The sequence below is a fragment of the Acartia tonsa genome, chromosome 6 (genome assembly GCF_053477335.1).
Source record: "Acartia tonsa isolate MP-2025a chromosome 6, ASM5347733v1, whole genome shotgun sequence".
NCBI lineage: Eukaryota > Metazoa > Arthropoda > Copepoda > Calanoida > Acartiidae > Acartia > Acartia tonsa.
This window is the reverse complement of record NC_137265.1, coordinates 9,821,642-9,840,086: the sequence shown is the minus strand read 5'-3', so window position 1 is coordinate 9,840,086 and position 18,445 is coordinate 9,821,642. Positions and strand designations below refer to the sequence as shown.

Sequence of the window (18,445 nt, the reverse complement as noted above, 5' to 3'; positions counted from 1 at the left end):
CCAATTTTTCGTATTTTAGATTTAAAAGAAAAGTGAAAAAAAAAATTTTTTTGGGCGGGGAAATTTTTTTTTTTTTCGGGGGGGGTAGTCGACCCCACTATTTAAATTTTAACTTTAAAAAGAAAAAAAAAATTTGGGGGGGTGTTTTTCATTTTTTGGGGGGTTGGGGGTGTCCCACCCCCCAAGAAAATAGCTTAAAACCATCACAGGACCAGTAGGAATAATCCCTGAAAAGTAGAGCCCAATCGGTTCAGCGGTTACTGAGATCTTAAGCTTCAGACGGACAGACAGACAGACATCGTTCTACTTTGTATTATAGATTAGGCCAATATGGTATTATTTCTACATGTTATTTCAATGATTTATGTCGACTACATGGCTTTAAATAATAGTTGTCATTGCTTACATGTTTTAAGGATTGCTCTCTGGAATCTTTTGAAAAATTATTTTAAGGTTTTATGTACTTCAATTGGAAGAGTCTTTTGTTGTTTATTATTGAAATCTCTAAATCCGTTACAGAAATAAAACAACCGAAGTTATTCTTTTTATATATTTAAAATTACCCTTGAAAAAATATTAATTGATATCATTTAATACAAAATTATATTTAATTAACTTTTCCCTAACATTTATTAAAATTCATGATAATTAGTTGTAAAAAAGAAAATTAAACATAAGAATGAAAATTAATATTTCAAGGCCAAGTTTGGAATAAAAACTACTCTATGAGCAGCCGTGTCTGTCCTTCTGTAAAGCAGTTTCATTCTCTCTCTTACAACTATAGAAAAAGTGTTGGTTAATGAAGTTTGAAAACCAGCTGAATTTTTGTGTATCATAAGCCAACACCTGCCTTTAGATTTAAATATTTCTAAACAGTGAAATATAAAGAAAAATGAAGCTGGCATATATAAAGTGTCGAAATTTGAGGTTATTGGTCATGCGGTTTCCCCAAAAAATGCCTAGTAGAGGGTGCTTGGTAGTCTCGCAAAGTTAGGGCAACGCAAACCCAGTTTTGTTAGGGCCAACGCAGTGGCAAGAAATAGGATATCCCCCTTATTCTCAATTTTTTCAAAATAGAGGAGGGGGTGGTGTTTGATAGGCACTTTGAAGGAAAGCTTCGGTCTTGACCTTGAGACTTAAATTAAATGCATAAAACAACAATAATTTAAAAAAATTATATTTTATTAAAACTTAATTGTAGATATTATCAATTTAATTAAAAAATAAAACTATAGAATATTCTATATTTTTAGAGGAACTGGTTTTATTCATTTTATGCCCACCTTTAACGCCCTAGAATACTCACTACCTTTTAGGAAACTGCCATTTGGGAAGAAAATTTTCATTTAAAATAGGCATACCAATAAAAATTGGCTGTAGACATAAATTAATATGTGTAATATTTATTTATTTTATTTATTAATTTTGTTCTTTGTATGTATGTACATACAAGAATAATAAATCCAATCCATAACCATGCGCGTCATCTTCAATTACAGTTAAACTTTATCTATCCTAACTTATAATTAATGATTAAATTTTAATTTCAGGTTTACAGTGATTTTGTTCGCCTTTCTGTGGATGACCATAATGATACTTTTGAGGTAAAAAAAGTGATATAGATATTATTTTAAAATTTTTGTTTTGACGGATTTTTTTTCTTGTGGAGAGGGGGGAGGGGTAAGGGAGCCGGGTAAAAACCACATTAAGGTGTATGTAATTTCAAAAATTTCGTCTGATTGAAAGACAAAAAAATTATGGGTTTAATAGGTTATGGAGAGTAATACCCCCCAAAAATATCTGCTAGCAGTTTTTGAGGGGGTATTACCTTATGATTCACATCAAACCTAGAAAGGGGGACTACATTGGACTATAAACTACAATGGTACCCAAAGTCTTTTATCAACGCCATCTTATTTGATAGCTCAAAAATTTTGGGTACTTTTTAACCAACAATTTTTATCAACACAACGGGTAATTATGTTTATCCTAAATAAGGGTGTATTTCAATTTATAGTTCATTGTCTTATCCCTTAAGATCCCTGCATACTTCACATTAAAACAACAAACATAAAAGCGAAGCTCTATAGCTGTAGGACAAACGAACACTAACACTTATAGAGTGTCAGAAGTAAATAATCAGAATAAAATGTATATAAATAGAAACAATATTGTAAGTCAATGTTTTGAAAAACTGCTTGAATACAGGATAATGTTTAAGCAAATTCTTACTTGTTAAGGACTTTTTTATAGTGATGCTTCGCTTATAACATTGTAATTTGTTGTCCTAGGAATCCATATTCCAGAAATCACATAAAAACTTGCTGTTAAATAGTTAAAAAATAAATAAACATGTTTAAAATGAACGTACGGACATCTTGGTTACGATTATAGAGTAGCTATGCTTTCTGAAATGAATAGGACAATTCTAAATTTAAACAAAGCTACCCGTTCCGGATGTACGGACGGACGGACCGACCCTAATTATAGAAAAGCATGGCTTTCAAATTACATATAATGTTCAGGTGATACCAGCAATACTGCGAAAATCTGGAAGTTTTACAGTGTCGGTGAAAAACAACAAGAAACTAGACAGAGAAAAATATTCAAAGTTTGAATTTCAGGTTTGTTTTAGATAATTAAAATGAATAAAAGTATCATTCTTCCTCGTTTTTTATATAGATTTTGTCTTTAGTTGTTGTTTATAATGGGGAAAAAGACTGTATGTGTGGTAAGCCGAACGTTTCAGCTCACAGGGTTGCGAGTTCGAGTCCAACGAGCCTTAGCCTTGAATTATTCTACCAAAACAAACTAGCAGGATTTAGTCATACAGAAATTATATATTTAACTGAATAATATTTACAATGAATGTTTACTATATATATACAACAGATTATAACAATGGTTAGGTTTGAAGGGGGTGTGGGACGCAAGGGCTTAGCTCCCGGCGGTAGACAGGCTGTGGGGGCAGCTGTGGTAAAAGGGGAGGCAGCGCCTCCCGGTTGTATAATCGCGTGAGGGGCGCGTGATAGCTGCGTGTTTGAGCCCCTCCCCACATTTAGGCAGGCCAGTTTGACCGCTGGATAGCGGGGTCAACATCGGTCATGAGATGAATGGTGATATAATAAGATTAGTGCAGAGGGTTTGTTATGATAAGTCACAGCGTAGCAATTCTGTAAACTGCCTGTCCGTCTGGTTGTCGTATTACCACAACCTCCCCTTCAAGGGTTGCGGGGCTCTCGAGCCACCAGGCCTTGAACCTGGGGATACGACAACCTATGTCTGCGCAGGACAGGCTCTTCCTGGGGCACAGCTCGGTGGAGGACAGCTCGGGCTACACAGGCTCCGCGGGACACTCGCTGCTCTGTCTGGCTGTGGTTGGATATCAGCATTGTCAACTCCTGGTTGGCTTCCAGCCGTGGGTTGGCGACGGCCAAGCCCCGTCGCTGGAAATTTTGCCTCGTCTGCAGGACTAACTCTGCCTCAGCGGGTAGCTGGACACGGAGGCCTAGGCTAACTCTGGTGGTTCCCAAGGGGGGAATGACTATGGAGGAAGGCGCATAAAATTCCATGGGGGCGCCTGCTTGATCCAGGTTGCTTGGCCTCCTAGCTCCTACCCGGATGGGGATGGCTGTCATCAACAGGGGGCACATTGCTTCAGCTTCTTCCTCTGGGGCTGTCTCTTCCATCGCAGTGGCCGCTTCTCCTCCTACAGGCTCGCTGCTGGCCGGCAGGTTCTCCATGTCCGTATCAGGATTCCAGATGGCATCTCTGGGTGGCTCTGGAGCTGGCGGCGGCGGCGGTGGTTCGTTGGGTTGATCCTGCAGGTTCTCTTCTACTGGGTCACGATCCTGGCCGCTAGGCTGTGGGGCGGCTGCGGCTGGCTGGTACACTGGGAACTGTCCTGGGTCACCAGCTGGTGGCGCCGCAGCTCCGACCGGCAGCTCGGTGGCATCCTCGTCGCCGTCCAGGTCGCCTTGTATGTCTGTTGGAATCTGGTGGGCAGTCACATCTCCAGTGTATTTGCGCAGTCGGCCTACATGCGCGGTGACTTCCGAGATCCTGGCGGTTGGAGAGGCAGGTTTGATGACATAATGGACGTCTGTAGCTTGCCGCACTACCTTCCAGGGGCCAGTCCATCTCTTGGTAATCTTGGCTGCCTTCCCTGGCACCAGGCGGGGGGCCAGGTACCAGACCAAGTCTCCAATCTCGTACTTGGCTGTGCCTTCGTAGGCTGCCGCGCTCCTCCGGATGGTTCCCTCCTCTCGCTGCTGGATGGCGTCATACACTGCATGGTAGCGTTGCAGGAGAGCTTGGACGTTGGCTGGAACCGAGGCATATTCTGTGTCTGGCAGCCGGAGCACCATGTCCACCGGAAGTTTGGCCTCTCTCCCAAAGTAGGCCAGGAACGGGGTCACGCCGGTGGATCTGCAGGCCTTGGTGTTGTAGGCGAAGGCAATGGCAGGCAAGTGTGGCTCCCAGTTGTTGTCGTCTCTGTCTAGGAACAGACGCATGCCTGTGTTGAGCGTCCGATGGAACCTTTCCACTCGGTTGGACTGCGGGTTGTAGGGTGGTGGATGTGTCAGGCCAATCTCAAGCTTGGAGGCCAGCTCCTTGAATACCTGGCCGGTGAACTCCATCCCGTTGTCGGAGTGGATCTTCAGGGGGCATCCGAACGTGGCCAGGTGGCGGTGCAGCAGGGCTTCAGCCACCGTGAGGGTGCGCTTGTTGGGGATGGCGTAGAGGCTGACAAACCGGCTGAACCCGTCTTGACAGGTGAGGATATAGCGGTTTCCAGCTGGGGTCTCTGGCAGCGGCCCCACCAGGTCAATAAACAGGACTTGCTGTGGATACCCCTGGCGGGAGGGCACATGTATTCCTAGCTTCAGCCTTTCCTTGGTAACCTTCTGGACACACTCAGGACAAGTCTGAACCATCAGGCGGACGTCGCGGGACAGGTTGGGCCACCAGAAATGCATGGCGACGCGGGCGATAGTAGCGTCCATTCCAAAGTGCCCGGCCATGGGGGTCCTATGGGCTAAAAAGAACGCGTCCTGCTGGAGGGCCGAAGGCAGCAGGTATCTTGTTCTTTCCCCTGTCAGGGTCTGGTCAGTGGTGGTGAGGCAGCCATGCTCGTCAAGTCCCAGGGCTGTGAAGCGGCTGGCGTACTGCTGCTCGTCTCGTTCCTTGCCGCACAGCTCAGCCTTAGTTGGGGCTCTGCCATCAGCCACCCACTGGCGGACACGGAGCAGGAGAGGGTCCTGTGTCTGGGCTTCTAATACTCTAGCCGGGTCCAGTCGTGCGGCAGGGGGCCGGCTAGCTGCGGACTCCCCTAGCTGGCAAAGGTTGTGGATGTACTCAGCCTGCTCTGCTAATTCTTCAGCGGTAGCTGTCGGCATGTTGGCGTCCTCCCGGCGGCTGAGGGCGTCGGCGTTGGTGTTCTGGGTGCCAGGACGGTGGCAGACAGTGAAATCTAGGGCCGCTAGCTCCTCCTGCCAGCGGGCCACCATCCCTGTGGATGTGTTCAGCGACTTCATCTGTAGCAAGGCTGAGGAATCAGTGTTGATCTGGAAGCTGCGGTAGGACAAGATGCTGTGAAATTTCCGGATTCCATACATAATGGCGGCCATCTCTCCCTTCCAGGACGGGTAGCGAGTCTCGGGGTCGGTTGTCTTGCGCCCCACGGCGGCAATCAGCCTCTCCTTGCCGTCCTGGCATTGACTCAGAATGGCAGAGATGGCGCGGCTGCTGAAGTCTGTGGTGAGCTGGAATACCGCCGGCAAGTCAAACCTGGGCGGCGCTCAGATGGGGGCTTGGCGGAACTTGTCCTTGAGCTGTAGCAGCTGGGCTTCCATCTCAGGCGTCCAGGCTAGGGTCTTGGCCGTCTTCTGCCGATTCATCTCGTAGGTGAGGTCGGCATACTCTGGGATGAACAGGCGGTAGTATCCAAAGAACCCCAGAAGCGCCAGCAAATCCTTGGGGGTGCTGGGGGCCGGCCAGTCCAGGATACGGTCAATATAATCCTCTTGCATGGCTATCCCCTCACGGCTGAGGGTGTGGCCCAGATAATCCACCTTGGCTCGAAACAGCTTGGTCTTAGCTGGCTTGAGGCGGATTCCTCCCCTGCGGTGGGCTTCCAAGACCTCCCGGAGCCTAGCCAGGTGGGCCCAGGTATCCTGGTGGAAGGTCAGGACGTCGTCAAGATATGACTGGAGGTTGGCTGTGCCTAGTGGATTTAGGACCCCTGCAATAAATCTGGAGTAGACAGACGGTGCCGTAGCAAGGCCAAAGGGCATCCTTTTCCATTGATACAAGCCCCTAGGGGTGGTGAAGGCGGTGCAGGGCCGGCTGTCCTCAGACACACAGATGGTGTAGTACGCGGCCACCGCGTCTAGGGCACTGTAGACGCGGTGTCCTCCAGCTCGTTCTACCAACTGCTGGATCCTGGGCAAAGGGTAGCTATCCAGTTCCAGGCACTTGTTGAGGGCTCTGTAGTCGACGGCCCAGCGGGTGCTTCCGTCCTTCTTCTTGATGGGCACCAGGGGGCTGCTCCCGGCGGAGTCTGAAGGCTCTATGACTCCCTCTTGTAGCCAGGTGTCCAGTTGTTTCTCCAGCTCAGCCTCCTGCCGCGGGTTCAGATCCCTAAATCTCTGGCGGATCGGCTGGGTCCCAGGTTTGAGGCGCAGCTGCAGCTCTACTACATCCGTGAAGCCGGGGGTAGAGTTGGAGAAGACGTCCCTGTATTCTGATAACAGGGTCCAAACCTCCTTTTTGAGCAAGGGGTCCTTGCGCAGGAACTCGTTGTCTTCCATCTCAAGGGCCTCCCACAGCTCCTGCATATCTGGGGGCTCAACAGGCTCTTGGAACGAGTGGAGACGAGGGGGAGGCTTATCAGAAACCTCTAAAATGTCAGGCTTGACTAGCTCCCCAGCCACTGGGAGGCCAGCGTCCAGCAGGAGGGGCGTCTCCCCTTCATTTACCACCAGCACTCGAAACACACTGGCGGAGCCAGGCCTGTGGGCATACAGGCCTTCTGGGATGACAAGATCCTCCCCAAACCTCTGTTCTGGGGCAGCTAGTTGGATGGCATCCTTGGTACGGTGTCCTACTAATTCAACAGGGACAGCCATGACACCGCGGCCAGGCAAGACCACCCGCTTGGCCGTGCGGAGTTGGGGTGGCTGGCCGTCAGTTGGAGTGACAGCGCTTAGCCTATACGTGGCTGGTGCGGGGTCAGCTTTGGCTCTGGGACCCACCGGCCGCGACTTGACGGGCTCGGCCTCGGGAGGGGCTGACGTGTCGGAGCCAGGTGTGGCTCCGAGGGCGTCCGGCCACGATTTGCCGGGCTCGGTGCTGGGAGAGGCCGGGGCGCTGGGACCAGCCTGGGCTCCGTGGGCGTCAGGCCGCGACTTGACGGGCTCGGCGCTAGGAGAGGCTGAGGCAGCGGAGCCATGCGTGGCTCCGGAGGCGGCCGGCCACGACTTGACGGGCACGGCGCCGGGAGAGGCTGATTCCTGGGAGTTGAGTGTGGCTCCGGGTGCATCAGACCGCGACTTGACGGGTCTGGACTCGGACTTGGCTGGCTGAATGGCTGGGGGTCCCAGGTAGAGGGGGCCAGGTGGACACGGCTGGCCGTTGATGAAGGTGTCGGCGGAGAAGATTGGTTCTGGAGGGCTGGCAATCTCAGGGAACGTTGTTGGCAGGTTCTCCAGCGGCACCTTGGGCACTGGGGGCAACCCCATGGCTAGCAGGTTGGTCCCCCTATGGGCGTTGAGTGCAGTGTCCACCCAGTGCGTGCCTTTCTCGACCACACGCGGCTGCTCTGGCAGTGGGCCTGGCAGCGGCCCCTCGTAACTCAACTCTCTCTCGGCTGTCTCCCGGTCGATGGGGACGCCACGGAGTGGGATGAACTCCCCACGCACCCACAAGCAAGGGGGTTGCATGTCGAAACAGAGCCTAGTTCCGAATTCCTTGAGAAAATACCCTCCTAGGTTCAGAGGGTGTGAGAGATTCCGTACCACAGTCACGTGGTACAGATGGAGTATAAGGGTGTGTGAGACTGCCATATATAATTCTTTCAATTTTCCTATTACCTGGAGGGGCTGGCCTTCCTCGTTAGCAGTCAGGATTTGGGTGTTGTCTGGAATCAACATGCGTTGCACGCCCATTGCGTGCATGAGGTGTTCAGAAATTACAGCAGACCCTGGTACACGGTTGCCAGAATCGACCATGGCATCAACCTGTACATGCTGGGCAGGGTCAGGAGTGGGAAACCTCACCCTGATATGGCAGGGGAAGTGGAGGTCCTGCCCTTGAGACAAGGGGGCCTCCCGTTTGGCTGGGGTTGGCAGAAACTTCGGGGGTGGCCGAACCGCAGCTATGGTGGTATCGCTTACCATGGTGGCTTAGACTGTAGCTTCGAATCACTAGAGCTTATCAATTATCACTGGGTCAACAATTTTATATTTCTTTTTATCACTTGGTTGACATTTATACACACTTATGTGTTGTTATCACTAGGAGCTCTAGGTGTGATTCTGGAAGCACTGGCAGCAGGGAATGTCCGTCCTGCAAGGTTCAGAGGGGTGACGGCGGCAGGGAATGTCCCGTCCTACAGCGCCGCTGGTTCGAATCCCGAAAGATGGCGGCAGGGAATGGCCCGTCCTACAGCGCCTCGGGTTCGAATCCTGGAAGGCAGCGGCAGGGAATGTCCCGTCCTGCCGTGCCTGTGGCTCAAATTCTGCTTTCCGTCGCAGTGGTAGGCCTTACTTGTGTGCTGAAGCTTCGCAGCCACAGCCTTCTCAAGGAGACCAGCACCCAGCTGTCTGTCTCGTAGGTTTGGCCTGGGTGTCCTGGGGCTTGTCCCAGCTACACTTGCCAATTTAGACTCAGTTCTGTAGCCGTTTGAGCTAAATTATCCGATTACCGTGGCTGCGCACCTAGCGCTACTCCTACACGGCACGGAAAAAGCGTCTTAACTGGCGCTTTTAGCAGGCTAAATCTGCTTGCCGTAGGCCAAAGGCCCACATATTGCGTTCAAAATGATGAAAATTCGACCTAAAAAGGCCGTCTCACGGGTCAGTTGGCTTCTCAGTTGGCGGCTGATTGTCCCCTTACTTGCCAAAGGGTCCAATCAGAGGTAGAATAGGCTAATTTCTGTAAGGCTCGATTGAAACACGCTGACACCAAGATGTGGTAAGCCGAACGTTTCAGCTCACAGGGTTGCGAGTTCGAGTCCAACGAGCCTTAGCCTTGAATTATTCTACCAAAACAAACTAGCAGGATTTAGTAATACAGAAATTATATATTTAACTGAATAATATTTACAATGAATGTTTACTATACAGGGTGCGCCACATAAATCCGGACTTTTTTCAAACGGCCATAGCACCAAAACTACTTGACCAATCATGACGTTTGACCACACTATAAAAAGCTTGGGTAATTACCTTTTTTCCCATAAAAATTTTAGACGATGGTGGACGTGTTCTCCGAGCTGGCAGCGCTTATGTTCAACATGGCAGAATCGAAACGCGCTGATAGTTTACCCTAGATTCTTGACTAGGGCCCACTAAATGTGACCTCAGCCCATCTGTAGGTGAGGTAGATTTATGCAACTTGCTGGGGATACTGTTAGATACATAAGTAAGACACTAGAAAAGACTAGAGCTCTCTATCTGAAATGGCTTGGCCGTAGTACTCCATCAAAGTGAAACTTGGCAGATTTTGAGATGTCAAAAACGTCAAAAATCGTGAAAATTCGTGAAAATTTCTCGGTTCTCGACTACATGGGCCCATTTGTAACTATAAAACTCGTTTTAGACTATATGTTGCGATGATAACCCTTGCTTAATCTTCATGCCATTTCCAAAAAGGTATTGAACGTTGTTCTAGCTTAATTGTGGCCCAAATGAGAGCCGCCGTGTCCAAGGGTAGCTTGAAAGATGGGTGAATTTGGATCCTGCAGTTACTCACGTCCCCAAGGAGATATGGCCTCCCAGCAGCCCCGATCTTCATCCAATTGACTTTTGGGCCTGGAGCGCCATTAAAGCATGAACCAATAGACGCGCCCATACCACAAAGACCTCCCTCATTGCCACTATGAAGGAGAACTACGCCAGCTTGGACAGGGACATAGTGACCAGGGTCTGGGGGCGGTTCAGGGGGCGGGTAGAGTCGGTGATTGATGCTGGCGGCGATTTTATTGAATAATCTAATAGTCATATAGCTAGTTTGCTTCCGAGTTTTTAAAATTCAATAAAATCTTCGAAATTGACGATTTTATGTTCATTTTTTTAAAAATAAGAAAAAGTCCGGATTTATGTGGCGCACCCTGTATATATACAACAGATTATAACAATGGTTAGGTTTGAAGGGGGTGTGGGACGCAAGGGCTTAGCTCCCGGCGGTAGACAGGCTGTGGGGGCAGCTGTGGTAAAAGGGGAGGCAGCGCCTCCCGGTTGTATAATCGCGTGAGGGGCGCGTGATAGCTGCGTGTTTGAGCCCCTCCCCACATTTAGGCAGGCCAGTTTGACCGCTGGATAGCGGGGTCAACATCGGTCATGAGATGAATGGTGATATAATAAGATTAGTGCAGAGGGTTTGTTATGATAAGTCACAGCGTAGCAATTCTGTAAACTGCCTGTCCGTCTGGTTGTCGTATTACCACATATGTATTACAAATAAAAGTCCACTTTAATTTAAAATCACGGACGGTTTTCTCACAGTGCCTTGTGGAGCACAAACCCTCCTCCCATTAATTCAAAATAAAATTTAAAAACTTTTTACTCTTTGTCAGTTTATTTTAGGTTATATTGGATACAGGATAGCCCCACAGCAAAGACGTCCGAGGTGGGGGGGGGGGTAAAGGGGTGATTACCCCTCCCCCCAAATAAAAAAAATTACCTCTATGATATAAGGATTACCCCCCCCCCTCCCGAAAAAAAAGTGAGCTTGGGGGTGCCGTTGGCACCCCCAAAATTTTTATTTTCAAATTTTTACCCCCCCCCCTCCCCAAATGAAAAAGCTTGGACGCCCCTGCCCCACAGGGTTAGGAAATACATCGCCTTAGAACTTGCAGGAATGGTAACCCACACAGGTTTAGACTTAAGAGAATAATATTTTACCCCGTATTTCCAATTTATTTATAACAAGTTAGGGGGTTATCTGTACTCGCTAGGCATTTTAAGTGAAAGCACCGCATCAGGATATCATTATAAATTTACCTTAAGCAATCAAGGGCATCATCCGCGTTGATGGAAATCAAATTTCTCTCCTATATGCAGTCGTGTGTTTGATAAAATATGTAATCAAATGTATAATAGAATAATATTTTTCAGGTAATCGGGACAGTTGTGAATAATCCTAAGATGACCGCCAAGACCAGAGTTACTATTCAGCTTATGGATGAAAATGATAATGATCCTGTATTTAAGGAAGAATTCTATAAGTAAGTTTTAGAATAAATTTAGTCTACATGTCTTAATTTTTTTGATAGTGAAACTACTGTAATAATTTTAACTATCTAAATTTTATCAATTTTCATAAAATAAATTTGTTATTTTGTAAAAAAGAAGTTGTCCATCATTGGATTAAATACAGGTATTGGCGGTACCTTCTTCAGCCGCGTGGCTGCGGCCGGATATGCGTTAGAAGTGCCATGGCTGTGGCTTGATAGTTGAAATCCATTTGTGAAATGGTTTTAAAAGCAAATGTATTTTAGGATATCAATATTTGAAAATGTACAACCTGGTTCCCAAATAGTAAAGGTAAAGTTATTTATTTTTCTATTTTATGAGGGGGGGATATTTTTTTCAGGTGACAAATTCTCTTGAAAGGGTGGTGTTACCCTCTCCAAAATAGTTATAAACCACTTTTTAAAAGAAGCTTCCCTGTGTAGAGGAAAACTATATTGTCCAGCGGTTAGACTGAAACCTTAAACAACAGACAGACTAGAATGAAGGTTTTTTTCTAATTTATAAATTTTTCACATATTTTGTTTATTGTAAGGTTGAGGCTACTGACGCTGATGTAAGCCAGGAATTTGGAACTGTCAGATATACAGATATCCAAGGAGATAGTGTTATGAAGGTAGGATTTTAGAATTTGGAACTGTTAGATATACAGATATCCAAGGAGATAGTGTTATGAAGGTAGGATATTAGAATTTGGAACTGTTAGATATACAGATATCCAAGGAGATAGTGTTATGAAGGTAGGATATTAGAATTTGGAACTGTTAGATATACAGATATCCAAGGAGATAGTGTTATGAAGGTAGGATATTAGAATTTGGAACTGTTAGATATACAGATATCCAAGGAGATAGTGTTATGAAGGTAGGATGTTAGAATTTGGAACTGTTAGATATACAGATATCCAAGGAGATAGTGTTATGAAGGTAGGATGTTAGAATTTGGAACTGTCAGATACCCAGATATCCAAGGAGATAGTGTTATGGAGGTAGAATTATTTACAAAGAAAATCTTAATATTGCTCTTCTATTTTATTCCTTCTAATTTCTAAATTATTGTTATTTAAAATTAGGCGATGAAAGTAAATTGGGTAATGACTAGAATTATCTTGCGCTTCTAATTTCAGCTTTCAATGATCCTTTTGGTATGTTTCTAAAGATTATAGCCCTTTGATTTAACAAGTTTTCTCTGGCAGTCTCAATTATGAGTTTTGCCTGTTTCTTATCCACTGCACTGTTTTCTCATTGCTTTTAATTTTAGGGCCTTAAATAAAAATACACATAATATCTTAGTGGTTACAGACCTTTTATAAATATATGTATTTATGAAATTATCGATAATAGCTTTAACTATCCAATAAGATTTACATAATAATTTTAGAACAACCTGGATTTGAACCGGGAGACAGGTGCCATAACATTGATTGATAATTCTTTTCTCGACAGAGAAGTCAGAGATTGTAAGTTTTTTCTTTTAATATCGCAGCTACTCTGTAACTAGAATCTGTTCGTACGTCTTGACTTTTAATTGTACAAAAGAGTTGACAGTATGTAAAGAATTATGTGATTTACGCTCACTTTAAATGCATTTTTTTCACTTATTTCAAAAACTTTCACCCCTTTCCCCAATCATTCCTCGTTTCAGCTTATTATTTTTTGGACTTACCTAATTTATGTTTATACGATTTGTTAAAAACCTGCTAGTTTTTTAAAGGTAAATCTTTAAAAAAATATTTGTTGTTGTTTAGACTACATAATGACTATAGAATCCCAGGACACTGAGTTCGAGGCCACTGCCAGAAAGGCTTATGTCAAGCTTTTAATCTCAATAGAGGTAAGCTAGAATAATATTTCAGCTACTATAGTAATATGGACAATCAACAAACTCAATAGCTTGTATAATAAATGAAGCAGATTGGAGTATTAATAAAAAAGGATGACAACATCCATAAAGCGAAGCACTGAAACAGCAGGACAAACGGACATTAACACTTGTATAGTGCCTGAACTGAGTAATCAGAATATAAAAGTATCGTGAGAGTCGAAGCAAAATTGTAAGTAAATTTGTTGAAAAACTGCTTGATACCGGATAACTTTTATGGACAATGGACATACTTACATTTTTAGGACTTGATTAAAGAGTTGCTTCGCTTCTACTATTGTTCTTTGTTGTCCCAGGAATCAATATACCAAAAATCAGATCAAAAGGATAATTAGATCACAAAATCATCAGGAATCATCATGCAAAGTTTGAAATCGATCGGACAATTCTAACATGCCTAAATTAACGAATAAAAGCTATCTATCTCGGACAGACGGACGGAAGTACTGACGGACGGACCGACCCTAATTACAGAAAAGCCCCGCTTTTAAAAAGTACTCCATAAAATACAAATGACCAATGATAGTTTAGTATACGCGTTACCATTGGTAAATATAAATATAAAATATATAAAGGCCTATCATTGGTTATTTGAATTTTATGACGACATTTAGTATGCACTATAAGCTGCTTCATAATAAAAGATTACGACAGACAACAAACTCTATGATTCTAACTATAGTCTAAAATTATTTTGCTTTATTATGATTTATAACAGCCTGTTTATAAGCAAAGACATTGCCTATTTTTCTACAGTTATTGCAATGCGATTCACAATGTAATAGTAAAGTAAAGTTGACTTTAAAAAGAAATAATTTACAGTTCATGATTTAATAAAACAAAAATGATTACGTAGGAAAGAAGCTAAGATATCTGAAACACAGAATATAAATTAAAAGAGAGGATGAGAAAAAGAGAGTGTGTGTGAGAGAGAAAGACAGAGAGAGAGAAAGGGTAGATATATATATATTAACAGACAGCAGTATGGACAGACAAGTCAAGTTATAAAGTATCTTCGCTACTAAAATGTAAAAATGGAATTCCAAAAATAATGTTTATTGTATTAATCATAAATACCATAAGGAAATATATTTAAATAAATTATTGGAATGTGGAAGTAATTTATTTTTTTTTATAAATTATGTATTTACCATGAACCCAAAAGTTAAAATATCTTGAAATTTTTTTTGAGGCATTAATTGACAATTCTGATAAACTCAATTGCTTCTTCTATAGATATTTGTTTATTGGAAAAGTCTGACACTGCTAGTTTATACCAACCAATCAAGATTTAATAAGTACTCAAAGTTTTATCATCATAAAGATAACGTGTTTATAACACTTTGGGTACTAGTATAATTTACATTCATCCAAGCTGCTTTATAAGGGGTGTGCAAAAAAAAAATGCGGACATTTTTAAAATTGAAATTGCGCGGCTTATGTTAAAGTAGTTATGTTACGCATACCGTTAGAACCGCTAAAAAGTCTATTTTTTGAAAATATAAGAACGATTCCTCTGCTACGTATAGTTACGGAGCTACGTGTTAAAATGTCCCAACTTATGTAAAACTTGACTTGCGAGTAAATTTTAAAATATAACTAAAAATTAGAGAAGATATTTTGCAAAACGAGATGCATACATTTTTTAATTTAAAATTGCGCCGCTTGTGTTAATAGTAAAAAAATGTTACGCATACCGTTAGAATTGTTATAAACTGTCTTTTTTGGAAATATAAGAACGGTTCCTGTGCTACAAATAATCTAGGAGCTAGGTGGTAAAATGTCTCAAAATTTACTCGCATGTCAAGTTTTAAGTCAGTTGGGACATTTTAACACGTAGCTCCTAAACTATGCGTAGCACAGGAATTTTTTCTACTATTAACACAAGCCGCGCAATTTAAATTTTTAAAATGTCCGCATTTTTTTTGCACACCCGTTAAGTAACCTTATGCCCATCCTTCTATACGTACTGATATTTTTGACCTCTTATTAGTTATTAGTTAATCCATTATTGACACATAAAAATGGAATCTTAAATCTATTGCCGCTCAAAGTTATAGGTATTTGTTGGTCCTAATGTCAATGTAATATAAAGCAACTAATCTGATAGCAACCATTATCATTACCAACATTTTTTTTAAAAATTATGTTATGTATATTTATTCGTGTCCCGAAAAAACCACATATTTTTCATACTCCATGGAGTATCGATTTTCTTTAGGTTTTTTCCTTTCAAAAAAATGCATATTAATTATTCTTCATTTGTATATTATTTCAATACAATTACAATCTATCTTCTTGCTTTACGTCTGCTTTTTATCAGGAAGGGCGGGAACATTGGGCTGTTTATTTCACTGGTCTCAAAAGTTTTAAAAAACGTTTATTTAAATTCTTTTTCCCTTGCTGAACATCTGTGGGAACATATTGGTTGGTTCATTTAGTTGAGTGTGCAAACGTCTCAACCTATAATTGTAATTTACAAAAGGTATAAATGTGTGTATAATCATTTTAAGGAATTTTTAAAAATCTTTTATTTTTTTATGAGAAAATGAAATATTTTATTTTAGGATGTAAATGATATACCACCTCAGTTTACCCAGAAAATCTACGAAGGATTTCTCAATCAAGACCTGTCCAACTCAGAAAATATAATACAGGTTAGTATGCAGGGAACTAAAGGGATAAGACAATAACAGATAAATTGATGTACATTGTACATTAAGAGATATAAGTTTTCCGGAATTGTAATGTAGGGAGTAGATTTGAAATCTGCATCAAATTTTAAGGATTTTTTTTAAATTCGTTTTTTGTAAAATTCTTTATCTAAAAGCGGAAATACAAATTAAGTTAATTAATTTTGGCATCTGTGATTGGTGGATTTAAAAAATCTGCGCTCTGATTGGATGTCGTACATCATTCAACCAATTAGAGCGCAGGTAGTTTAAAATCCACCTATCCTATTGGTCAAAATTAATTAACTTAAAATGTATTTTCGCTTTTAGATAAAGAATTTTACAAAAAACGAATTTTATAAAAAATCCTTAAAATTTGATGCAGATTTCAAATCTACTCCCTACATTAAAATTCCGGAAAACTTATATCTCTTATTGTACATCCCCTATTGATGCTACACAAAAATACCATTTCTCTAGATTACAATTAGTGTTTGAAACGTTTGAACACTCAATTTAAACAACCAATTCAAATTTAATAAAAGTCGCCAACAAATAAGAAATTTTACTATAAAAAGACGAATGTCCCCTTCCCTGGTCAGTATGTCTAATTGTAAACAAGGAAAACAACATCCATAAGTAACAAAATAGATAGATAGGAACATAGAGTAGATGATCAACTGTAAACATATATGATGAACTGAAAGCAGATGGGTATAAATATATGTATATGTAAGGTTCATAATTAGGAACAGTTTGACTTAATTAGAGCATTTGACTAAACGCTAACACACAACTTTATGGAAAATACGCGAAAAACTGACATAAGGACATAAATACAAACAGACAAACAGACATACATAGTAAGTTAAAGATAGCCTCAAATTCAAGAACCATGAACTAATTTTTTTTCAGGTTAGCGCTGTGGATTTTGACAAAAATGGAACACCTAACAGTCAAATCAAATATGAGATTATAAAGGTAGAGTTATGATTTATTTTTGTCAAACAGTTTTCAGTAAGTAAATACGATTTTATACATTTTATACCATAAATCGCATAATTAGAATTTTTTTTCTAGGATGGTAATTTAAAGGATGGAGGTGTTAGGTTTAGGTTTTTCTATTCTTTCCCCCTGAAATAAAACTTATCCAACTAATAAGAGATACTAACTGTGACTGGTAAAGAGTTTCCCCTGTTTTGGGCCATGTGATTAACCGTACTCTAACTTTTTATGTCGCGTACCTGACATAGCAGCAGTAGTCCTTATTTATGATGCGATGTTAAGCCGAGATTCGAACCTATATCCAGCCTGACGACATACGGATACGCTACCTGTAGAGCAACGGTCGCGGGTTTTTGTCTTTTCTCTTACTGTCCAATTAATAAAACCACGTAAAAATACTTAATTTTAGGGTAATTATGAGAATGAATTTGAGATTGATGAGAATACAGGGGTCATCTCGGCTGTTCTTCCAAATGCTGTTGGTCCAGGTTTAGTTATTTATTGCATCATATTATAGACAGCTTTCCGTAGATATTAAAATCAAAATTTAAAAGACTACAACCAGTTTTGTTAGCCCCGAGAGGACGAATGACCAGGCAAAACGAAACTAGTTTTAATTTTATGATTTTTATTTTAATATGCGAGGAAAATTGTCTGTAATAGGATGCTATTCATAATTTTTTAGTTTGACTGAATACCGGTTATAATCTAGCGGATATTAATCGGATTTGAATCCATACTGGAATCTTTTTTATCCGCGCTGCCACTCTAAAATTAAAAACTCCGCACATTATAATGCGTTACATTATTTGGTACAAGTTATCCCCGCATGGTTAGGGCTTCACGCAGTTGTTAGGCATGTATGAAGAACAAAAAAATACTTATCCCCGCACCTTAGTTTAATTTTTTTAAAAATATGGGTGGGGGGCAAGGGCGTCCAAGCTTTTTCATTGGTGGGGGGGGGGGGGTAGGTAAAACTTAAAATTCAAAATTTTGGGGGTGCCTACCACAAATTCATTTGGAAAGGGTGGGGGGGGGGTCTTATAGGCAAGGACGTCCAAGCTTTTTATTTTTTTAGGGGGGGGGGGGGAGTTATCACCTCTTTACCCTCCCCCCCCCCTCCCTATTGGACGTCCTTTGTGGGAGGAAGTCTTCTCTATCTATTTTATGACTTTCTTCTTTAAACAAAATATTCTAAAATATTTGTTTTGTAATATTTAATGCTTTATGAAAGTCCAATTGTTTAAAAATATAAGATTTTACTGGTAGCTCTTTGTAGTGCCTATAAAAAATGGGATAAATTTAAAACTTTTGGCCGCAAACTCCCAAATGACGTCATATTTATAAGTATCACCTTTTAATAGACACTATTAAGAGCTTCATTTTACTTCACTAAGCGTTAATGTTCGCTCT

At 42.2% G+C, this 18,445-nt stretch overlaps 2 protein-coding genes across 3 annotated transcripts in view; one reads left to right on the top strand and one right to left on the bottom strand.

Moving 5' to 3' along the window:
• Window positions 1-18,445, bottom strand: part of LOC145321781 (uncharacterized) — a 158,927-nt gene that overhangs the window by 105,843 nt on the left and 34,639 nt on the right. The window lies entirely within an intron of this gene.
• Window positions 1-18,445, top strand: part of LOC145322133 (uncharacterized) — a 60,028-nt gene that overhangs the window by 14,379 nt on the left and 27,204 nt on the right. The window contains exons 17-26 of the mRNA XM_080163928.1: window positions 1,551-1,604; window positions 2,526-2,624; window positions 11,340-11,449; window positions 11,723-11,768; window positions 12,010-12,090; window positions 12,855-12,933; window positions 13,222-13,307; window positions 15,923-16,012; window positions 16,943-17,008; window positions 17,442-17,520. Of these exons, the coding sequence (XP_080020054.1) occupies window positions 1,551-1,604; window positions 2,526-2,624; window positions 11,340-11,449; window positions 11,723-11,768; window positions 12,010-12,090; window positions 12,855-12,933; window positions 13,222-13,307; window positions 15,923-16,012; window positions 16,943-17,008; window positions 17,442-17,520 (790 nt within the window). The remainder of the gene's footprint in view (window positions 1-1,550; window positions 1,605-2,525; window positions 2,625-11,339; window positions 11,450-11,722; window positions 11,769-12,009; window positions 12,091-12,854; window positions 12,934-13,221; window positions 13,308-15,922; window positions 16,013-16,942; window positions 17,009-17,441; window positions 17,521-18,445) is intronic.